Source organism: Marmota flaviventris, chromosome 16 (genome assembly GCF_047511675.1).
Source record: "Marmota flaviventris isolate mMarFla1 chromosome 16, mMarFla1.hap1, whole genome shotgun sequence".
NCBI lineage: Eukaryota > Metazoa > Chordata > Mammalia > Rodentia > Sciuridae > Marmota > Marmota flaviventris.
Genome location: NC_092513.1, coordinates 78,022,476 through 78,047,282, shown reverse-complemented (window position 1 = coordinate 78,047,282; position 24,807 = coordinate 78,022,476). Strand labels below are relative to the sequence as shown.

General features: G+C 46.1%; 1 protein-coding gene across 1 annotated transcript in view; it reads left to right on the top strand.

Annotated features, from left to right (window-relative positions):
* Window positions 1–22,361, top strand: part of Ror2 (receptor tyrosine kinase like orphan receptor 2) — a 215,218-nt gene extending 192,857 nt beyond the window's left edge. The window contains exons 5-9 of the mRNA XM_027955426.2: window positions 11,793–11,920; window positions 13,372–13,686; window positions 15,465–15,710; window positions 18,529–18,731; window positions 19,879–22,361. Coding sequence (XP_027811227.2) covers window positions 11,793–11,920; window positions 13,372–13,686; window positions 15,465–15,710; window positions 18,529–18,731; window positions 19,879–21,324 — 2,338 coding nt within the window. The 3' untranslated portion in view covers window positions 21,325–22,361. The remainder of the gene's footprint in view (window positions 1–11,792; window positions 11,921–13,371; window positions 13,687–15,464; window positions 15,711–18,528; window positions 18,732–19,878) is intronic.
* Window positions 22,362–24,807: the final 2,446 nt, after the last annotated feature.

Sequence of the window (24,807 nt, the reverse complement as noted above, 5' to 3'; positions counted from 1 at the left end):
AAAAAATGTTGGATAGAAATAGTAAGAGCAGGCATCTTTGTCTTGTTTCCTTTTTTAAGGGGAAAATATTTCTTATTTCACCTTAAGTAGTATATTCATTGCATGCTTCTTATAGATTCACTTTATATTAGATTATATTAGAGAAAGTTCTTTAATTCATTTCTTTGGAGTTTTCACAATGAATTGATGTTGAACTGATCTTTTTATACCAACTAAATTAATTCTGTGGTTTCTCTGTCTGTTTTCATTGAGTGTTTTTTTTTTTTCTTTTCTTTTCGGTATAGGGGATAGAACCCGGGGCACTTAACCACAGAAACACATCCCCTGCCTTTTTAAATTTTATTTTACTTTTTTAAATTTTGAGACAGGGTCTTGCTAAGTTGCTTAGAGCCTCACTAAGTTGCTGAGGCTGGCTTTGAACTTGCCATCCTCCTGCCTGAGTCTTCTGAGCCTCTGGGATTATAGGTGTGAGCCACCATGCCCAGCTCATTGATTGACTTTTTATTAAATTATTTATTTATTCTAGTTTGTTATATGTGATGGCAGAATGCAATTTATTTCATATTACACATATAGAACACAATTTTTCAAGTCACTGGTTGTACATAAAGTATTTTCACATTATTTGTACTTAGGGTAATGATGTCTAACTCATTCCACCATCTTTCCTACCCCCTTCCCCCCTCCATTCCCCTCGCTCCCCTTTGCCCTATCTAAAGTTCCTCCATTCCTCCCATGCTCTTCCCCATCACCATTATGAGTCAACATCCTCATATCAAAGAAAACATCCAGCCTTTGGTTTTTTGGAATTGGCTTACTGCACTTAGCATTATCGTCTCCAGCTTCATCTATCTACCTGCAAATGCCATGATTTCATTCTCTTTTATTGCTGAGTAATATTCCATTGTGTATATGTGCCACAGTTTCCCTATCCATTCATCTACTGAAGGGCATCTGGGTTGGTTCCACAGTTTAGCTATTGTGAATTGTGCTGCTATAAACATTGATGTGGCTGTGTCCCTGTAGTAGGCTGTTTTTTAGTTCTTTGGGTATAAACCGAGAAGGGGGACAGCTGGGTCAAATGGTGGTTCCATTTCCATATTTCCAAAGAATCTCCATACTGCTTTCCATATTGGCTGCACCAATTTACAGTCCCACCAGCAATGTATGAGTGTGCCTTTTCCCCCACATCCTCACCAACATTTATTGTTGTTTGTATTCTTGATAGCTGCCATTCTGACTGGAATGAGATGAAATCTTAGAGTAGTTTTGATTTGCATTTCTCTTATTGCTAGAGAATTGAACATTTTTTCATATATTTGTTGATTGATTGTATATCCTATTCTGAAAAGTGTCTGTTCCTTGACCCATTTATTGATTGGGTTATTTGTTTTTTTGGTGTTAAGGTTTTTGAGGTCTTTATATACCGTAGAGATTAGTGCTCTATCTGATGTGTGAGGGGAAAGATTTGTTCCCAGGATGTAGGCTCTCAATTCACCTCACAGATTGTTTCTTTTGCTGAAAAGAAGCTTTCTAGTTTGAATCCATCCCATTTATTGATTCTTGGTTTTAATTCTTGCGCTATAGGAGTCTTATTAAGGAAGTTGGGGCCTAATCCGACATGATGGAGATTTGAGCCTACCTTTTCTTCCATTGGGCACAAGGTCTCGGTTTAATTCCTAGGTCCTTGATCCACTTTGACTTGAGTTTTGTGCATGGTGAGAGATAGAGGTTTAATTTCATTTTGTTAAATGTGGATTTCCAGTTTTCCCAACACCATTTGTTGAAGAGGCTATCTTTTCTCCAATATATATTTTTGGCGCCTTTATCTAATATGAGATAACTGTAATAATGTGTGTTTGTCTCTGTGTCCTCTGTTCTGTACCATTGGTCTATAGATCTATTTGGGTGCCAGTACCATGGTGTTTTTGTTACTATTGCTCTATAGTATAGTTTAAGGTCTGGAAAAGTAATGCCATCCGCTTCACTCTTCTTGCTAAGGATTGCTTTGGCTCTTCTTATTTTTCTAGATGAATTTCATGATTACTTTTTCTGTTTCTATGAGGAATGTCATTGGGATTTTGATTGTGACTGCATTGGATCGATGTATAGTGCTTTTTGTAGTATGGTCATTTTGATAATATTAATTCTGCCTATCCAAGAACAAGGTAGATCTTTCCATCTTCTAAGGTCTTCTCTAATTTCTTTCCTTAGTATTCTATAGTTTTCATTGTAGAGGTCTTTCACCTCTTTTGTTAAGTTGATTCCCAAGTATTTTTTTCTTTTTGAGGCCATTGTAAATGAGGTGGTTTTCCTAGTTTCTTTTTTCCTGAGGATTTGTCACTGATGTACAGAAATGCCTGTGATTTATGGGTGTTGATTTTATATCCTGCTATTTTGCTGAATTCATTTGTTAGTTCTAGAAGATTTCTGGTGGAATTTTTTAGGTCTTCTAGGTATAGAATCATATCGTCAGCAAATAGTGATGATTTGAGTTCTTCTTTCCCGATCCATGTCCCTTTAATTTCTTTTGTTTGTCTAATTCTCTGGCTAGAGTTTCAAGAACTATGTTAAATAGAAGTTTTGAAAGAGGGCATCCCTGTCCTGTTCCAGTTTTAAAGGGAATGCTTTCAATTTTTCTCCTTTTAGAATGATGTTGGCCTGGGGCTTAGCATGGATAGCCTTTACAATGTTGAGATATGTTCCTGATATATCCGTAGTTTTTCTAGTATTTTGAACATTAAGGGGTGCTGTATTTTGTAAAATACTTTCTCTGCATCTATTGAGATGATCATAGGATTTTTATCTTTGAGTCTATTGACGTGATGAATTACATCTATTGATTTCCATATGTTGAACCTTGCATTTCTGGGATGGTGACTATCTTTTAGACATGTTTTTGTATTCGATTTGCCAGAATTTTATTGAAAAAATTTGCATCTATATTCATTATAGATATTGGTCTGAAGTTTTCTTTTTTTTGATGTGTCTTTGGTTTTGGAATCAGGGTGATATTGGCCTCATAGAATGTGTTTGGAAGTGCTCCCTCTTTTTCTATTTCATGAGATAGTTTGAGGAGTATTGGTATTAGTTTTTCTTTAAAGGTCTTGTAGAACTTAGCTGTGTGTCCATCTAGTCCTGGGCTTTTCTTGGTTGGTAGGCTTCTCTGATGGTATCCTCTATTTCCTTGCTTGAAACTGATCTGTTTAAATTGTGTATGTTATTCTGATTTAGTTTGGGCATATCATACACCTCTAGAAATTCGTTGATGCCTTTGGTATTTTCCATTTTACTGGAGTACAAATTTCCAAATTTATTTCTAATTATCTTATGTATTTCTGTAGTGTCCATCATGATATTTCCTTTTTCATCATGGATGTTTGTAATTTGAGTTTTCTCTCTCCTTCTCTTCATTGACGTGGCTAATGGTTCATCAATTTTATTTTTTCAAAGAACCAACTTTTTATTTTGTCAATTTTTTCAAATTTTCTTTTGTTTCAATTTCATTGATTTCAGCTTTGATTTTAATTGTTTCCTGTCTTATACTGCTTTTGAGGTTGATTTGTTCTTCTTTTTCTAGTGCTTTGAGATGTAATGTTAAATCATTTATTTATTGACTTTTTCTTCTTTGAAAGAATGAACTCCATGCAATGAACTTTCCTCTTAGAACTGTCTTCACAGTGTCCTAGAGTGTGGGGAGCCACTCTGAATGATTCACGTTCTCGAGATTTCAATATGTTGTATCAGTGTTCTCATTTACCTCTAAGAATATTTTAATCTCTTCCTTGATACCTTTTGTAACTTATTGTTTATTTAATAGCATATTATTTAGTCTCCAGGTGTTGGAGTTGCTTTTGTTTTTTATTTTATCATTGATTTCTAATTTCATTCCATTGTGGTCTGGTAGAACACAGGGTAGTATCTCTACTTTTTTTATATTCACTAAGAGTTGCTTTGTGGCATAGTATATGGTCTATTTTAGAAGAGGATCCATGTGCTGCTGAGAAGAAAATTTATTCACTCATTGAAGGATGAAATAATCTATATATGTCAGTGAAGTCTAAGTTATTGGTTGTATTATTGGGTTTTATAGGGTTTTTTTTTTAACGCTTTTGTTTGGAAGATCTATCCAGTGGTGAAAGAGATGTGTTAAAGTCACCCAGAATTATTGTGTTGTGGTCTATATGACTCTTGAACTTGAGAAGAGTTTGGTTGATGAATATAGATGCTCCATTGTTTGGGGCATATATATTTTAACTGTTATGTCTTGTTGGTGTATGGTTCCCTTGAGCAGTGTGTAGTGTCCCTCTTTATCCCATTTGATTAACTTTGGCTTGAAGTCTACTTTATTTGATATGGGGATGGAAACCCCTGCTTGTTTATGCAGAATATGTGAATGGGATATTTTATTCCAACCTTTCACTTTCAGTCTGTGGGTGTCTTTTCCTATGAGATGAGTCTCTTGGAGGCAGCATATTGTTGGGTCTTTTTTTTTTTAATCCAATCTGCAAGTCTATGTCTTTTGATTGGTGAGTTTAGGCCATTAACAGTCAGTGTTATTATTGAAACATGATTTATACTTCCGGTTGGTCACTTTTGTTTATTTTATTTTTTATTTTTTTAAAGAGAGGAGAGAGAGAGAGAATTTTAATATTTATTTTTTAGTTTTCCGTGGACACAACATCTTTGTTTGTATGTGGTGCTGAGGATCGAACCCGGGCTGCACACATGCCAGGCAAGCGCGCTACCGCTTGAGCCACATCCCCAGCCCACTTTTGTTTATTTTTGGCATTTAACTTGACTTGGTTTCTCCTTTGGTTGGCTCTTCCTTTATTGTAGTTCTTCCCTGCCGCAGTCTGGCTGGGCACAAATCATGAGCCACTGAAGCAGGAACAAACTTTATTTCTGAACTCCACCAGCACACTCCACACACGCTCCCTGGGAACTCTCCCCAACGACACGCGGTTCCTCCAGGAACCAGCAACCGGAAATATCCCTCCTCCGGCACTTCCCCAACCAATGGGAACTCTCCGGGAATCCCCGCGAGAGCTCAACTGGAACTCATCGGGAACTCCGCGAGAACTCGCTGGTGTCACCTCTCAACCACTACTTCTGGCAAAAATGCCATGCGTCATCCGGACTTGGCTGTGGCCCTCAACACTTCCCCTTGCAGATTTTCATTTCCTCCTTGTGCAATATTTCTCCAAGAATGTTCTGTAGTGCAGGCTTTCTTGCTGTAAATCCTTTTAGTTTTTACTTTAGGATTTTGTTTTATCATCAAATCTGAAGCTTAATTTTGCTGCATGTAAGATTCTTGGTTGGCATCCATTATCCTTTAGAGCTTGGTATATGTTGTTCCAGGATCTCCTGGCTTTGAGGATCTGGGCTGAAAAATCTGCTGAGATCTCAATTGGTCTTCCTTTATAAGTAATCTGAATTGTCTCTCTTTCGGCCTTTAAAATTCTATCCTGATTCTGTATGCTAGGCATTTTCATTATAATGAGTCTTGGTGTAGATCTGTTGTAATTTTGTACAATTTTGGTGTCCTATAGGCCTCTTGTATTTGATTTTCCAATTCATTCTTTATGCTTGGGATTTTTTTTTTATATATTATTTCATTGAAGAGATTGTGCATTCCTTTGGTTTGAATCTCTGAACCTTCCTCTATCCCAATAAATCTTAAATTTGGTCTTTTGATGGTATCCTATAAATCTTGGATATTCTGTTCGTGATTTCTTACCATCTTCACTGTGAGGCCAACTTTATTTTCAAGATTGTATATTTTGTCTTCATTGTCTGAGGTCCTGTCTTCCAGGTGAGCTAGTCTGTTGGTGATGCTTTCTATTGAGTTGTATTTGACTTATTGTTTCTTTCATCTCAAGGATTTCTGTTTGGTTTTTTTTTTTTTTTCAGAATCTCTCTTTTTTGAAGTAATCTCTTGCTACATGTATTTGCTCTCTTATCTCTTGGTTGATATGATCAGTTTTCGCCTCTATCTGCTCACTTAGATCATTCTTTAATTCCCAGATCATTTTAGTTATGGATGTTCTGAACTCCTTCTCTGTCATTTCACCTGCTGCGCTGTCTATGGATTCTATTGTCCTAGTGTCTTGATTTGTTTGAGGCACTTTCCTCCCTTGTTTTTTCATGATGTCTGTGTGTCTTCCTCTCTTGCAGTGTAGATCCGACGTATTACAGTTTCTGCCCTGTTGTCTTATGGTGTCCCTGCAGGTTACTAATACCTCACCTTTAAGGGGGAGGTCAGTGTTACAGCACTCAATGTATCCAGTGTGCAGCCACAGATGAGTTAGCTGCTGTTTTTACATTTACAGTTTTGTTGCTATAATCAGAAATGATGAGTTCGGTTATCTTCTACTATACAGACAATAGGTTTGCATAATGGTTTATAGTTTCTAATGGTAGAAGGGGGCTTGGGGGGTTGTCTGATTTGTGAGAATATAGAGGTATTAGATTATATGACTAGTGAAAGGGTAATCATAAGAAGTTGGCTGTTAGTAGGAGAAACAAGATTTTCTGTGACCTCAGCAACAGGATAACTGGTAGCATCTCTAGTAGAGATACCTCTGGTGCAGCCAGGCCCACAGGGACCTTGGTGACGTCTTACCAGGTCCTTATTGATAGACACGGCGATATCCCAGTTTCGTGGCCGTGGCAGCCTCAAGCCTATGTGTACGCTGATGTTGGGCTGTGGAGCCACGCTTTGGTGAATAAGGAACCCCTGCACGGGTGCCGGGTGCCTTGTGGCGCAGCACTGGGGCGGGCCTCTCTCCTTCATTGACTGACTTTTCAATGTTGAAGTAACTTTATTCCTGGAGTTAATCCCAGTTGGTCCATTATGCATTTTTAAAAATATTGTCCATGTTTATTTTGCTAGATTTAGTTAGCATCATGGTTAACATGAGGAGGAGGGTATTGCCCTTCTGATCATGAGGTATATTGATCTGCATGTTCTTTTGATGTCCTTGTTAGATGTTTGTAGCACAGTTGTGCTAGCCTCATAAAATGAATTAGAAAGTGTCCTTTACTCCAGTATTTTCTCTTAAGGGTTTGTGTACACTGCTGACATTTCTTCTTTAAATGTTTGGCAACTCCCAGTTTCTCTGTTTTAATTGTGGGAAGGGTTTTTTGTTTGTTTGTTTGTTTTTGTTTTTAAACAACTTCAAGGAATTAATTACAACTTCAAATTCCTCAAGAAATTGAGGGTTATTCTGAGTTTTTCTTTTTGTTTGGTGTTTTTTGTTCCTCAAGGAATTTGTCTTCTTTTCTAACTCAATCTGTTTACTTCTTTGTTCATGATGTTTCTTACTGTTAAACATCTGTAGGGTCTTCGGTGATGTTCCCCTATGCATTCTTGATATTGGTGATGTGAGTTTTTCTCTTTCTTAATCAGTTTTTCTAGATGTTAGCAACTATGACAACTATGTTACTTGGTTTTTGGGTTTTTTTTTTTTTTGGTACTGAATACAAGCGTCCTTTACAACTGAGCTACATCCCCCATCCTTTTTATTTTTTATTTTGAGATAAGAATTCACTAAATTGCTGAGGCTCAAACTTGTGATCCTCCTGCCTTGGCCTCCTCAGTCACTGGGATTACAAGTGTGCACCACCACATGCAGCTACATTAATTTTTTTGAAGCACTAATTAATGTTAGGCTTTACTGATTTTTATATTGTTTGTTTTCTGGTGTATAAATTTCTGCTTTTGACTGTAGTGGTTTAATCATTTCAGATTTAACTTGCCCTCATTCTTAAAAATTCTTAGGTTATAAACTTTACCTGATTTAAACACATAAATCTCTAAATTCCTAATTATACCTTTTAGTTGCCCCACAAACCTTTGATATCCTATACTTTGATTTTTCATATTGTTTAGTTCTGCATTTTCTTCTTTGGCCTTTTGGTTCTTCGGAAGTTTGCTATTTAATTTCCAAAACTTTGGAGAGTTTCTAAATATCTTCTTGTTATGGATTTCTAATTTAGTTCCCTGTGGTTACAGAATTTTGGTTTTGCTCCTTTTAAATGTATTGAGGGTTGTTTTATGGCTGCACATGTGATCTGTTGGGGTGCCCATTCCCTGTGGACTGAACAGATGTAGGGACTGCTCTGGTTGGGCATATTGCTCTATAGGTGTTCGTTAGATCAGGATGGTGCGTAGAGTTTGGGCACTTGTGAGTTTCTTCACTAAGTTTTGACTAGTTCCATGGATTGCTTCCCTGAATCCCACTGATTGCATTTAATGATATTAAATTTCCAGCTATCATTGTGACTTTCTCTATTTCACTGTGGCTTGCACTCTGGATTTTGTTAACTTTCTGTGAAGAGGGCTGAGTTTTGTAATTGCTTACAGAGCTTTTGCTGTCTTTGTTAACGTGGCTGGTTTGCTCTCTGTCCTCTTGCCTGTGCCTCCTGCTAAATTGGAGATTCAGTTTTAGCACCCTCAGCTGCACTCCGGCAGGCAGCCCATTTATTATGAACCCTCTCATAATAAGGAACAATTATGAAAATAATTTCACTACTTTTTAACAAAAAAATCTTTTATGGGAAAAAATGTGTCACTCCCTATAAAATATTGACTACATTTGAATTTTGATGTGTTTTTTTTATCTTAAAAGATCCTTTGTTTCCCTTAAAACTCATTCATTATTTCTGTCCCTGAATTGATCTTCTTTTTTTGTGGGAGGGGGTGGGTGGGTGCCAGGGATTGAACTCAGAGACACTCAAACACTGAGCCGCATCCCCAGCCCTATTTTGTATTTTATTTAAAGACAGGGTCTCACTGAGTTGCTTAGCGCCTTGCTGTTGCTGAGGTTGGATTTGAACTTGCTATTCTCCTGCCTCTGCCTCCTGAGCCACTGGGATTACAGGCCTGCGCCACCACGCCAGGCCCCTGTATTGACCTTCTTCACATATTTTTTTAATTTTCAGCAGGTGCCATCCAGGGAAGGTGGTGGGTCTGCCCACCCTCCTCTCAGCCCCCGTGGAAGAGCACTTTCTATCCCAGCATGCTGGTTCCTTCCTCTGCGTTTCCCTTCCGCCTGCTACTCCCTCTCCGTGGCATCTTCTTACCCACTGTTGTGGTTATTTCTCTCTCCCCTCCTTGACAGTGACTTCTTGGTGTAGAAGTTTCTTCTGTATCCATGTGTCATCAGGCTTTGGATCAGTGCCCACATTGGGAGGGCAGAAGGGTTTCAGATTCATAGCACAGATGTTCTACCATGGGGTGAGCATGTCCCTTTCCCTTGCGTGGTCTAAGGAATGTCATAGATCCCAGATTCTGTCTCAGACTTTCTCCACCTCTGGGACTCTTCAGTGCCCCTGAACCAGGCAAACATGAAACATAATTTTGTTTGAAAGTAGAAAGTGACTCCCACTTGTATTCTTCAAAATTCAAGGAGGTCATTTTCCAACCCCTTCTGTTTGGCTTTTGGGATGTTTTCGAAGATGCAGACGGAAGCCACAGAGTGCTGAGGAGGGGAGCGTGCGCCCCTTACTGTCCACCCTGTACCTCAGTTTCTCACTCCACCCTGTCAGCACCTGGCCTATGGCCAGGGAGAAGCCTGCAGCAAGTGCCCAGTGTTCTCTCCCTTAAATCTGACAGGGAAGAAAAGAAAGTGCTCACCCTTGCAGGATTGTCCCCGGGGCTGGGGGGGATCTCTCTCAGGCTTAGCTGATGTTAATGCAAGCACCCTCCACCCAACCGCAAGCACCCTCCACCCAACCGCAAGCACCCTCCACCCAACCACAAGCACCCTCCACCCAACCGCAAGCACCCTCCACCCAAGCACAAGCACCCTCCACCCAAGCACAAGCACCAGGGCAGAGGCAGCTCTCATTATGTCGGTGTTTTTAACCAGCAATAAACTTCAGCTCGGGGTTAGGCTGAAGGAGCATGGGCTGGGCTCACCGAGTCAATATGCTTGTCTATTTAAACTCCCTAGAAGGAACCCAAAGATATAACATGCAAGCTCAAGAGAAGGGCATCCTACTCTTGCTGAAACCCAGACCTCCTCATTTGGATTATTTATGGCTTCAGGTTCTTTTCTTTGAAAAAGAACTTTTCCTTAGGGGCTTGAGAAGGCACCGCAGTGGGGGAGAACCCAGAAGAGAGATGGTCGTGCTGGGGCCCCTCATGTGCTGCAAGCATTCCGCCTCAGCCTCTGTAGCAGCTCACTCGGGGAGTTTTTAAGTCCATGGGGTTAAACTGAGCACAACTCAGGTTTCATTTGGGGATGGTCTGCCCCATGCAGGGTGGAGAGGTAAGTGTGCTCACTCACGGGATCAGTCCCCAGTTTGCTAGAAAACAAGCTACTGAGTTGCACCTTTGAGGGGATCAGCAGAGACATGTTCTGGAAGCCCAGGCTCACTGTGTGGCGCACCTGGGTCTTTACAACGATGGGTTTCAGTGCCTATAGCTGGACTAATTGGTTCTGCAGAAAATAATTTAGCACACCTCCCACCGCGACCTCGAGGGAGGACTGTGTCCCCTTCACTTCAGGGCTGGGAAGGCTGGACTGCAGGATGGAAGGACAGCAGTCTGCTGTCACGTGTCCCCCTCTCAGGCCTGCTGCACATTTGCGCATGGTCCTGCTGCCCAGGAAGCAGCAGCCAACTCTCATCTTGGGGTGTCGAAGCGTGCATCTCCCCTTGCAAATTCTTTGAGGGTGAGGCTTCCTTTTCCCTGCATCCATTGCCTTTGGATATACTAGAAGATGCCTCTGTGCAGCTCTCCTCCTCCTCAAGATTTCTCTCCTATGATTTAATGACAGAATGCAGCTTTTGCATTATCATTGTTTTCATAAAATCCTTGTTTGCAAACAAGGGAAGTGTGTGTGCGGGGAGTGTCGGTCAGCTCTGGTGTGCACCAGGGGTGGGAAGCATCACACCTCATGTCTGACATGGGTGCATTTGTGCATTTACATAGAACCACCTGCCCAGCCACGTCTCACCCTTAAGGAGCCCTCCTGCGTCCCACACTCCTTTAACGATGCCAGGGTGTTTGGGTTTTGTTCTTGATTAAGAGATTAATTTGAGAGCTCTTTCAGGTTGACAGAAATGCTGAACAGCAAGGCAGAGAGTTTCCTGTTCTCTCCCCTCACCTTCCTCACAGTCTCCCCTATTAATTAGTTGATGAGCCCATGATGATACATCATGTGAACTGGACTCTGTGCTCTACATTCAGGGTCACTCTTTGTGTTTTACCTTCTATGGATTTTGACCAATGTGTAGTGACCCCCGTGATGACCATGATAGTATCATAAGCAATAGTTTCTCTGCCCTAAAAGTCTTCTGCATGCCTTTGCCCATCCCCCCCCCCCAACTGTACCTCTGGCAAACACTGGTCTTTTTACTGTCTCCATACTTCTGCATTTCCACAGTATCATATAGTTGGGATATCACACAGTATGTAGCCTTTCCAGATTGGTTCCTTTCACCAGTAAAGTGCATTTCAATTTCCTCCCTTCCTGTGGCTCAGTAGCTCATTTCATGTTAGCACTGAATACTATTCCACTGTCTGGGTGCATCCATTTCTGTTTGTCCAGTTACCTACCTCCTGAAGTGCATCTTAGTTTTCTCCAAGTTTTAGCAACTTTGAACAAAGCTGCTGTAAATATTCATGCGAGTTTTTGTGTGGACTTCTAAATTTTCAGCTCATCTGGGTAAATACCAAAGGGCAAAATTCTTGGATTGTAAGATGCCGGATTTAAAAATCAAATCATTGGGAATGTTTGACATCTCCTGCTGCGCTTACAGACCTTGTGTGCTTTCACCAGGGATGACTACCAGGAGGACGGATTCTGCCAGCCTTACCGGGGAATCGCCTGTGCACGTTTTATTGGGAACCGGACCATTTATGTGGACTCCCTCCAGATGCAGGGGGAGATTGAAAACCGAATCACAGGTAGGAGCTACAGACGTTTCTCATGAGACATCAAGCACTTGAAGGTCCTCTTTGTGCAGGCAGCTGCCACTTGTACATTTTATTGTTCATGGCACAGAGAGTGAATCTCTCTTTTTTCTCGCTTGCTGGGTACTGTAAAGAAAAGAGGTCTGTGTAGCTCACAGATTCAGAGGCTGAAAGTCTAAACTGCATGATACCAGCTCTGATGAGTGTCCTCTTGGCTTCATCACATGATGAATGGCAGGCACCGTGCGTGATGAGAGCACATGCAAGGAGGACCGATAACATATATAACAGGAAGCCAGAACAGCCCAGGAGGGCCCAGGCTTGTTCTTTTATGGTAAGAGAGATCTAAGCAGGATCCCAAGAGAACTACCTTGGACCCTTCTGAGGGCCAGTGGGTTTGTTGCCAGCAAACCTAATGATCTCCCACTAAGCCCCACCTCTTGGGGGTCCCACCCACTTCTTATCTGTCAGCCTGAGCATCCCTAATCCAAAAATCCAAAATACTCCAACACCTGAAACTTTTTGAGCACCAACATGACACAAGTGGAAAATTCCAAACCTAACTTTTGATGATTCAGGGCACACAAACTGTTTTGTGCACAAAATTATTGAAAATATCTTGCAGAATTGCTTTCAGGCTATGTGTATGTGGGTGAATTTTATGTTTAAAATTGGGTTTCCTCTGGATATCTCTTTGTGTGTATGCAAATACTCCAGAATCTGAAAACATCCCCAAACCAAAATACTTCTGGTCCCCAAGCTGTGCAGATAAGGGCACTAGACCTGTGGACACTGAGTTACGTCACAGAACTCGAATGGGTTATAGGGAATAATGTCCTCTGCCAGCCTACTCCTGGACCCATCACTTCCAGGCCCATTTTATAGCTCTGTGAGCATTTTCACTCCACCAAGTGGGGCCTCAGCAAATCGCTTTACTGAACGGGCTCGGAAAGGACTGAGAGGCCTCAATCACAGGTTGACAAAGGTCCTGAACAGGCTTCCTCACAACCTGCTGGTGCCCGGGGGGTCTTCCAAGAATAAGTGGGTGGCAGCATCGCCACCTGCTGGCTACAGATGGCACTCCAAGTAAAAGTCAGTGGAGCTGGGGCGCCCCAGGGACTAAATTCCATCTTCCAAGTTTTCTCCTGTGTTGGGGGGCACAGTCTCCGCAGGCTGTGAAGGCAAAGGGCGCTGTCTTCAGCGGTCCAGGACCATTAATATAAAGCAGTCTTTCATAGGTGGAGGCGGAGTGGTGAGCGCAAGCCCAGCCACCCAGGCCCCATTTGTCCCCCTCCTTCTCTCCCCTGGGGTTGCAGGGACTGGGGCCAGGGGAACAGGTACAGATGGCAGGGGCCACACGGGGACGAACTTAGGGAGCTGGGTGCAGGCAGGGTGTCAAGGTGCAGCCCCACACCACCACTCACAGGGGTCGCGTGTCTCCGCAGCGGCCTTCACCATGATCGGGACCTCCACGCACCTGTCGGACCAGTGCTCGCAGTTCGCCATTCCGTCCTTCTGCCACTTCGTGTTCCCGCTGTGTGACGCCCGCTCCAGGGCACCCAAGCCGCGGGAGCTGTGCCGCGACGAGTGCGAGGTCCTGGAGAGCGACCTGTGCCGCCAGGAGTACACGATCGCGCGCTCCAACCCGCTCATCCTCATGCGTCTGCAGCTGCCCAAGTGCGAGGCGCTGCCCATGCCCGAGAGCCCGGATGCAGCCAACTGCATGCGCATCGGCATCCCAGCGGAGAGGCTGGGCCGCTGTGAGTGCCCCCAACCCTGGAGCAGAAAGGGGCAGTGGGTGGGCTTGAAATGGGGGCTCTGACTTGGCCTGTTGCCCAGGGGACCCCGTCTGCCTTGCTTAAGCAGGGCATAGCGGCCAGAGCCTCTCTGTCCAGTCCCCCATCCCCAGGGCAGCCACCTGGTGGTAAAGAGCTAGGGACTGGAAGTTATTCGGACCCAGATTCACACCCTGCTTGAATGCTGTCCATCTTTGGGACTGGAGTTCAGTCCCTCTACTCCCTTGAGCTTGGGATTTCCAGTCTCCAGATGGGGAGTGATCCAGTTTCTGCCAAAGACACCTGCAGGGAGTGTTCAGGAGAGGACCAGCATCCCAGCTTCTATGAGGGTCCACAGCATCTTGGGCCCTGGGGAAACGTGGGCTCCCAGCCCTCTCTCCAGACCTCTGAAGCACAATCCGCTCTTAGACTTACACAAGTTGGAGACGTGGAGATGATGCACAGTGGGAGCTCAGAAGGATCCAGAAGCCCTGTGTCACTACAAAAGGGAATGTGGATGGTCTCCCCACCTTCCCAGGCACCTTTCCCTGCAATACAGGACCTCAGCTGTGGAGTGGGGCACTTGATTCTTCTGAACCTGAGGCTGGGTGTGTGTGGCCCCTTGGGGGTCTGTAGAGGACAAAAGCCATGCTCCCCACCTCCCCTTCCGGGCAGCAGAGCAGCCTGTGTTCTCTAGGTATTTAGTAGGCCCTGGCAGGGTGGCAAGGCCAGTCAGGGAAGAAGGCATGGGACAGGGAGTTCTGCCGACATTCCGAGAATGTCAGGATTGTTGTCCCCATGAGAGGTGAGACCCCTTTTCCTCTCAGGCTCCAGGGATGTTTTAGCTTCTGACGAGTCTGGGGTTTCCAGAAGTGCACAGGGTGCCTTGCCAAGGCAGGTAGGGCCTGGCCTCAGGGTCCAGCATGTCCCTCATAACTCCTGGCTACGGGGCTTCCAGTGTGACCTGAGGGAGTTGCTGAAACTCCTGTTTCCTCATATTCCATGAGGGCAAGAGCACTAACCTTGTGCAGCTGGCATGAAGATTAGGTGAGTTAATGATTAAATCTTAGAAGAGGGCATGAGATAAACACTGGGTAAATGTTCAACAAATGCACATCCTTAGCTCTGGCTCCTCCATAGACACCGTTCTCACAGTGGCCGAGCCTGGCTTCTCCCTGGGTGGTGGAGGTGGTCTCCAGGTTGCAGGGCCAGGCCTGGATTTGTCCTCGCTGCTTGTATAGTTCTTTTTTTTTTTTTGTACCAGGGATTGAACCTGGGAGCACTCAAGCACTATTTTGTATTTTATTTAGAGACAGGGTCTCATTAAGTTGCTTAGCACCTCACCGTTGCTGAGGCTGGCTTTGAACTTGCGATCCTCCTGCCTCAGCCTCCCGAGCCGCTGGGATTTGTACAGTTCAATTCTGCTTTTAGTAATGAGTGAGAATGAGGTCCGAATTGACATTTCCAAAGGTGGTTCCAGGGCCATGGAATAACTTCTGACAGCTTTCCTTCACATATGTCCCTAAGGTGCCCTCAATTTTATTTGTGGGCTTAGACTTTATTGAGTCCTTATTTTTAATGCTGCTTTTCTTGGACGATATGTAAAATCCTTTGGACTTTTGGAAATTCCCATTTGGGCTCATGCAGGCCAAGTGGGTTTGTTCCTTCCTAAAATAAATAGTTGAAGGAGGGTGAACTCTGTACCCCCAGGGTGGGCCAGGTCCCTGGGTGTTCGCACCTCCTAATGCGTCTGCCTCTCTCAGATCATCAGTGCTACAACGGCTCGGGCTCAGACTACAGAGGAACTGCCAGCACCACCAAGTCGGGGCACCAATGCCAGCCATGGGCCCTGCAGCACCCCCACAGCCACCACCTGTCCAGCACAGACTTCCCCGAGCTCGGAGGGGGGCATGCCTACTGCCGGAACCCCGGAGGCCAGATGGAAGGCCCCTGGTGCTTTACGCAGAATAAAAACGTACGCATGGAACTGTGTGACGTACCCTCGTGTAGTATGTATTCTCTCTCTCTCTTTTTTTAAAATGTTGACTGTTGAGTTCACCTGTGATGAGAATGTTCTGTCTTGCCTCGGGACAGAGGGGACCACAGAGCCCCATCTTAACCATGTGATTGTTTTAAACAAAATGTTGCTGGTTGTGACATAACATCAGATCCTTATGGGGTGTCTTAAAATGGGGGAAGTCTGGAGAATGTTGTGCAAGTAGCCCATAAGTTCAGCTCACAGTGGCAGCTACTGTTTGCATTCTGGATCTTTCCTCCATCCCTTTACCTGGGTCCGGTCCTGGAATTCAGCTGCCATCTTTGTCCCTCCGTGGACATTATCACACAATATAAAGAAAGATGCTCCCCCCACCCCCGGTCCCCCACTCCCATCTTTTGGGCTTTTCCTGCTTCTGAGCTTTCACACACAGAACTGGTAGAATAAGGAGAAAATAGAATCCATGGTCTCTTAACATTCCCTCTGAGCGTCTGCTACATAAAAAATTGGAAAAGATTGTGTAGTCAGTGATTAAACTTCAGCGGTTATTGTCTCTGAGTTTCAATTGTGTACGCTGTGGTAGTTGAGTAACTGAACTCAGCTGGGATCCGGAGGTGGTGGGTTGGTGGGAGACTGTGGGACCATGCAGAAGGACAGGTCAATCTGTGGGGCAGCTAAGGCTCCCCTGTGCCTGGACACCCCCTCCTGTGAAGCCCAGGTACCCCCGGCCTACTGAGGAGTGAGTACCTGTGAGTATTTATCTATCACGGTTTTGAAGCTGTGATTCAGTGGCTCCAGATTTATCATTGCTTTTGCTGAGCAGCTCAGACACCTCTTCAGGAATGTGTGTTCATAGTGGGAATAAACTGTAAGAATGAAAATACCAGGAGCTCAACCCTGATACAGTCCTTTAGATCCATTTCCTGCAAGGAAGGACGTTATTAGTGCCCATGAAGAAAAATAGGCGCATTGTTTGATCTGGCAATCACTGGAATCTTATGTTGCAGAGGTAGCTGCATTTACAGGGCAGAAATGCAAGGATATTTCTTGCAGAAACACTCCCGAGAACTAAATGCAAAATAGACTAATTTAACAGTAGGAGGTTGCATGGGATAGTGGAAGTGTATCCATATTGGGGAGTAGTACACAGCTATAAAAGAACCCACGGACCTGTCCAAAATATTTGATTCTGTTCCAAAACCAGGAGCAGGAAAATACAGGTGACACAATTCAATTTAAAATGAAGTCTGGTCTCTGGTAAAACACCATATGAAACTACTGTTCCTGGATATCAGAATAGTTAAATGTCAGTGGTTTCACGTGGTTGAAACTAAGATATACATAATAAATGGAGTATTGACCTATTAACCATATGACAGCTTTTAATAGCATCAACATGAACAAGGCTACGAGGAACATTTACTTTTTAATGCTCACAATTCTGCAGTCCATTTTTTCCCAATAAGCATGAGTTGTATTGGTAATTTTTAAAAGATCATAACAAGGCAGATGGTCACGTAATTGCAATGACAGAGTTCTCGCTCCTGATTCTGGCATGAGGGACAGCTCGCACTCCTCATCCTAATAATGAAAAACAAACTGGAACCTAATGTCCATGGGCCCTGAGGGTTCAGGAACATCTGCCTCCTGGACACTTTGGGGATGGGGGAAATTGCTGGGTGGGGACAGAAGAGAGTTTTGTCTTTCACTTTATTTGATTTTTATCTTATTTGGAGGGCACAGGTGAGACTAGGTTTGGGACATTGTGACTTTTCCTAAGAGAGCACTAGACTACTCATTTTGAGACCAAATCAATTTTTTCATAGATCATGTTGACCAGAAATTTTTTGTTTTCTTCCAGATGGGGAGTTCATTGCCCCCTGGTCATAGAGCCATCCAAGTCTGGGGTAGTTATTTACAAAGCCAAGGGGTAAACATAAGACCACGTAGTTCCTTAAGGGATACAGGGAAGTGCCTCTGGAGAGCCCACCTTTCATCACATACAGGCAAGGGGTCAGCCTTCTTCAGTCAGGCCACTGGCTCTTAAATACAGTAGCTTTGAAGGGCCAGAGGAGGTGCTGGGCTGGAGGGTTGGGCCAGCAGCCCCAGGACAGCCAGCCCCCTGCCTTGCCCAGCCCCCAGGACCCATCCCTGCTTACCGAGGTCTTGCAGCCTGGCTCCTGTGTGCCCCGCTGCCACTTTCCATTGCCCTGTAGGGGGAGACAAAGCGCTGCTTTTCACGGGGAAAGAAAAGCAGAAGGTAGTTGAAGGCTTCCTACTGTTTACCTCCTGTTTTTCAAGAATTCCTTTACCCTTTTTGCATATTGTATTGGGCAAATTCATGGATTTCCCTTGCTCTTTTAAATTAAATGCATTTTAAGTAGTATTCTAAAAGGCAATGTTAATATGATACAAAAATGTTTAAAAAATCAAAATACTGAATGAGGAAAAGGTCGTTTCTGATCCCAAGTGTGAGCCGAGTTTGACCCACCACGGTCAAGGACATCAGATGTGTTTCCTAAATCTCACCAAAATCAGGAGGGGAGGAGACCTTGGTGAAAAATGTAATACTGCTCAACACCTGTTCCCACGGTGTCCAAAGCAACAGGAAAGAAAAGTGTTTGTTTCCCTGTTGGGGGGCGGTTTGTGGTGGTTTCCACAGTAGGATGAGCAATATTTATTTATTTTTTAAGGTCTGGTGTACAGTTTTGCTCCTTTGTGTAATTTATTGGATTGTCCACTTGCGCTGACATGTTTTGCCTGGGCAGAGAACTTAGAGTTGAAAGGGGGTGTTTTCTGAAGACTCACCACAGCCTCTTTCTCATTCGCAGGTCCCCGACACAGCAGCAAGATGGGCATTCTGTACATCTTGGTTCCCAGCATCGCCATTCCCTTGGTCATCGCCTGCCTCTTCTTCCTGGTCTGCATGTGCCGCAATAAGCAGAAAGCATCCGCGTCCACCCCTCAGCGCCGGCAGCTGATGGCCTCGCCCAGCCAGGACATGGAGATGCCACTCATCAACCAGCACAAGCAGGTCTTTTGCTTTTGTCTTCTAACAAGGCAGCTTTTTGAGGCTGTGTCCTCCAGGGCTGGTCACCTGGGAGACCTGTTTTCTTCATTTCCTCCATACACAGCACATGATTTTATCTGGCTATTGTTTTCTCTAAAATACATCGGTGTGTGTGTGTGTGTGTAGAAAATGAATGGCAGGCATATTTGGAATTCACTAAATATGAAGTCCACAGCTTCTCCCCCACAACTAGACCAGGGCACCTTGTGTGGCCCAGCAAACAGCCCTCGCTGCTCAGGTGCCTCAACTGTGTCCACAGGGTGACCTGAGAGAAAGGAAAAAAACAAAAACAGTCCCACAATTTGAGGCTGCCGGTGGCATTTTTAAGGATCTGGGACCTATTTTCCACTCAGTTTTCATTCAGATTTGGTTTTGCTGCATTTGATTCTGGGGGAAGCAGAGAAAACCAGTCTTTTCATGCTAGGGACCAGCCACCTCTGAGAGACGGTCCCCACTCTGAATGTTCTTAAATGAAAGGGGGGCAGGTAGGAAATTCTGAAATACAGCAGGTGAAGAAGCAGGTGCCAGCCTTGCCCGCCTTCCTGAGGGTGCTTACCTTCATCTCCAGCTCTGGGGAGCGCCGTTCCCCCCGACTTGGAAGGGCCCTTTGAGGTGGTCAGGGAGAGTTGGCTCATCCATCTCTTCGGCCAGGGAGGTGCTGAGGACTGGCCGTGGGCAGGAGCCGAGGAGGATCTTGCTGTGGTGTAGCCACGCACAGGAGGGATGTGGAGGCAGCCCACTGGGAGAGTCCAGGGTGGCTGTGGGAGAGCTGGTGCTCAGGCGCGGTCGCCGGACATGTGTCTGAGTGTGAGTACGTGCAAACACACAGGTGTGCACACACACGTGGGGGTGGGAGGGAGGTCTGCAGTAGCACCTTGGTCACACGTTAGAGGAACCTGATATGCAGACTGATTGGGACCGTGGGAGGACTCAGACAGACTGCATCAGGGCACATTGTGGGTGGCCATGTGCAGGACAGTTAGGACCAGGGGGTCTTCTGCAAGGTGATGGTGGCACAAGGGCTACTTCTGACCCCTCCCAGTCTCCCTGCTCCTCCTCTGCCATTGGCAGTGGCAGAAAAGTTTAATTTGGGGCTTTTCTTTTTTGACAGGCCAAACTCAAGGAGATCAGCTTGTCCTCAGTGAGGTTCATGGAGGAGCTGGGGGAGGACCGGTTTGGCAAGGTCTACAAAGGCCATCTGTTTGGGCCCACCCAGGGGGAGCAGACCCAGGTGGTGGCCATCAAGACGCTGAAGGACAAAGCAGAGGGCCCGCTCCGGGAGGAGTTCAGACACGAGGCCATGCTGCGGGCTCGGCTGCAGCACCCCAACATCGTCTGCCTGCTGGGCATGGTGACCAAGGACCAGCCCCTCAGCATGATCTTCAGCTACTGCTCGCACGGCGACCTCCACGAGTTCCTGGTCATGCGCTCGCCCCACTCAGACGTGGGCAGCACCGATGATGACCGCACAGTGAAGTCCGCCCTGGAGCCCCCCGACTTCGTGCACGTCGTGGCGCAGATCGCAGCAGGGATGGAGTATCTGTCCGGCCACCACGTGGTCCACAAGGACCTGGCCACCCGCAACGTGCTGGTGTATGACAAGCTGAACGTGAAGGTCTCAGACTTGGGCCTCTTCCGTGAGGTGTATTCTGCCGATTACTACAAGCTGATGGGGAACTCGCTGCTGCCCGTCCGTTGGATGTCCCCCGAGGCAATCATGTGCGGCAAGTTTTCCATCGACTCGGACATCTGGTCCTACGGCGTGGTCCTGTGGGAGGTCTTCAGCTACGGCCTGCAGCCCTACTGTGGGTACTCCAACCAGGACGTGGTGGAGATGATCCGCAACCGGCAGGTGCTGCCCTGCCCGGATGACTGCCCTGCCTGGGTCTATGCCCTCATGATCGAGTGCTGGAACGAGTTCCCCAGCAGGCGACCACGCTTCAAGGACATCCACAGCCGGCTGCGAGCCTGGGGCAACCTGTCCAACTACAACAGCTCAGCGCAGACCTCGGGAGCCAGCAACACCACGCAGACCAGCTCCCTGAGCACCAGCCCCGTGAGCAATGTGAGCAACGCCCGCTACATGGGCCCCAAGCAGAAGGCCCAGCCCTTCCCACAGCCCCAGTTCATCCCCATGAAGGGCCAGATCAGACCCATGGTGCCCCCGCCCCAGCTCTACATCCCCGTCAACGGCTACCAGCCAGTGCCTGCCTATGGGGCGTACCTGCCCAACTTCTACCCAGTCCAGATCCCTATGCAAATGGCTCCACAGCAGGTGCCCCCTCAGATGGTCCCCAAACCCAGCTCACACCACAGTGGCAGCGGCTCCACCAGCACAGGCTACGTCACTACGGCACCCTCCAACACATCCGTGGCAGACAGGGCAGCTCTGCTCTCGGAGGGCACTGAGGATGCTCAGAACATCCCGGAAGATGTGGTCCAGAGCCCTGTACAGGAAGCAGAGGAGGAAGAAGATGGCTCTGTCCCAGAGACCGAGCTCCTAGGGGACAATGACACTCTGCAGATGGACGAAGCACAAGTCCAGCTGGAAGCCTGAGGGGCACCTGGGGCCCAGGCACCAGGAGATGAGACCCCACTGTGACCCCACAGGGACTTCAACCCCCTTTGAGAGATCACAAACCACAGTAATCACAAGAGCCCAGGCACTGGAGGGCTGGTCAGACTCAGTGACCGAAAATCCTGCACCTGTCTTGTTCATTCTCTGCACTCAGAGCTGCCTCTGGGTCCTCCTGTTTGTCTGGAGGCCACACCTGTGCCTAAGCTGGGCAGGGGCCCCAGTAGTGTGACCTCTTCAGAAGCAGGACACATAGTGAGTCCTATTCTGCCTGCATTCATCCTGGTGCTCAATCACTAGTGAGCTGCGAATTCTCTGCAGAAACATAGGCAACATCTTCACTCCATATGGTATATGGATCAAGTATTAGAAATGTGGGGAGAACAGGTCTGTGAAGGGGTAGGTAGCAGGTGGTACCTCGGGATCTGAGATTCTCATCAGCCAGCCTGCTGGTTTAAGGATGGAGGGAGCGCCATTTCTCCCTGCTGCCTCCCTGCCAGTCGTGTTTCCCAGCCAAAGATCAGCAGGACAGCACACAGCCACCTACCAGGGTCCAAAGAAACAGGGGCTTCTGAAATGGGAGCTCCCTATATTCAAGCAAAATGTGCCTTTATAGAAACCCACACAATCCTGTATTTTTGTGAAATGGTTTTAATTATATTGCATGTGTATTTTGCCCACTTTGCTGGAATTCAAGGGAAAATATTTCTTGGGTTTAGAATGTTCAAAAGGAAGCAATATTGTACAGAACGCAGTATTGTTAATTTTTTTTTAAAAGAATCATGTACAGACCTTAAATGTAATTTATATGTTTGTTTGTTTTTTTGTGTGCCGTTTTCATGGAAGTATTTTGAGCTTGAATAATGACTTAGTAATTTAACTGTTTACATTATCCACTTTGGGATGCTTGTTGTACCGTGTGGAAGCGAGGTCCATTCGTTTCAGAACCCCGAGACCCAAAAGGCCAGCAGGCTCGCTGTCTCTCTCTGGCACTCCTTGTTGCTCTGTGTAAACCCCACACCTGGTGTATCCAATAAAGTGAAACAGAACCTTCGGCTGCGCTCTTCCAGGCTGGAAGGAGAGGGCTGTGTCAGGTGCCTGCAGAATGAAGGAGACGCGGGGTGATTCTCTGGGCCCTTTCTGTGGATTTGGGAGGTTCACCTAGGACCAGCGACTCCATGCTAAAGCCCGTGTAGTCGTAGCATAGAGAACCGATGGAAATCAATTCCATTTTTTTTTAAAATTAATTTTCAATTACCATGTGTTCATTGTGCACGTTGATGAGGTTCAGTGTGATATTTGAACACATGCCTATAGCACATGCTCACCCACCCCTCTTCCCAGCCCCCAGTAACTCTCGTTTACAGTCAAGTTGATTTTTCCCCCTGCTGCTTCTGTTGAGAGCTCAAGTGTGAATCAGTAGCAGATGATGTGAAGATGATGATGGTCTTTGGTTTTGAACTGGCCCCTGACATTTTTAGACCTGGAATCGGTCATTTTCTGGGGCCTCCACCCAGGGCTGGGATCTGGGAAGGAAAGGGGGTGAGCCTAGAGCTCTCAGCCCCCTGTTCCTTCTGTAGTGCAGCTGGGTGCAATGAGCTGGGCCAGAAGACATCTCTGCAGGCCAGTGGCTCCAGGGCTCCCTGTCAGGCAGGGGTTATGGAACCAGGGCCATAACCTGGAGGTGATGCTGGCAGCCAGCACGCAACCTAGGCTGGGCCCTTTATCTTAACGTTTTTGTAGAGCTACTCCCCGTCTATTGGAGTGGTAGAGGGAAACAGGGATGTGGGCATGCTCAGGGTAGGCTTAATCTGCAGCTGATGCTCTGCAGATCTTGTGACAGAAGGCTCACTGCCTTCCCTGTGCCCATTCTGACCTGGCAGGACTCAGTTACCCCAAAATGTGCGTTTCTAATGAGGGGCCTAGGATGCAATCTCACACTGAGAACTACTGAGGCAGAGAATCCTTGCACCTCAGGACACATTCAGGGGACAAGGAGCGCATCTCAGATGATGAATTTCACCCTCGTTCTCCTTCACAGCCTACATTCAAATTGACTCACAGTCTGGCAAGGTTCATGGATCCCAGGGATTGTACACCAGTGTGGGTGAGGACGAGAGCTCACCAGGGGGAATAAAAAACACTTTTTAACAACAAACTCCTTCTCTTAGAGTAGATCCCTCTGCCAGGGTGTCCAGCATCTTGAGTCATTTTGACCTTAAGGTTTCTCCTATTGTAATAAGATCTTCCTCCCCCAGAGCAAGGCTTATGCCTGAGGCCTCTACAAGAAAACCCAGATCAGCCAGAGAAAAGCATACCCATTTATTTGGTACGAGTTTTATGTGACCCAGAAGCCTTTAGAAAAGAAGACCCAAAACATTAGGGAGAGATGGTGTTTTTATGTTAAAATTAACGGAGTGGACATCGACAGGGATGTCCTGCTGGGTCAGAATCGTCAATGGGCATGGCCCAATGGTGATGAACTAGGGGGACGTCGCGAGGCCTATTTGTTAGATTCTTCTCTGTGCCTTCAGAGATGAGGACATTCCTTCTGCCCAGGCCTGCGGGGTGGGGCATCTCTGCTCTGGATGAGGATCCTGGGACCTGCTTCAGAGGAAGCCCGTGGAATTCTATGACTTGCTTCAGGGGAGAAGGGCAGGATGAGGTCAGAAGGCCCTCCACTTCTGCAGTTGCCGCGAATGTCGCAGAGCTGTGTTGGGGGTACCTTGTCCTCATCTTGCTCTGCTGATCCAGCACGATACAGGTCACAGATTCACCCACACACAAATAGATAAATCCTGTGTCTTCTTGTTCATCCTAAGATCAGGATGAAGGAAATAAATCCGACTGGGTTAAGAATCAGAACCCCCCACACACCCTCAGAGGCCCTCTCGGCCCTGCATAGGGAAGGGACGTGGGGTTAAATGGAGTGACTTCTCATTTCCTCTGATCTGAAGTAGGAACTAGGTTCTGTCTCCGACTTGACTCGCCTGGAGGGTTGACTGTTCAGTGCAGACCTGAGGTTGAAACATGAGAATTAGCCCTTCCGTTGCTTTTCCACAAGCAAAGCCAGAAAACACGGCTCCGTGCCACTTTGGCCAGCCTTGACTGTCCCCAAACATTAACCGTGGGCTCCAGGCTTCCGACAGCTCGGTAGAGCTACACCAGGGGGAACTGGGAAGGTTTTTTTTCCTATGGAGTTGGGGGTGCCAATAGAACATCTCCGCCTGCTCACTCCAAATGTAACTGCGCTACATCTTTAGATGTGACTGAACAACGGTGGCTTAGTGGGGACACGCCAGAGCCATCGACTATAGAGCTGAACTACATGATTCAAGTAAATGTAACAGCTTTGTCCCCACAAAAGAGGGAAGTTTTCACAGCTGTTGAGTTACTTGCATGCAATTGAGGGGTTTTTTGGCGGGGGTATCAGGGCTTGAACTCAGGGGCACTCAACCACTGAGA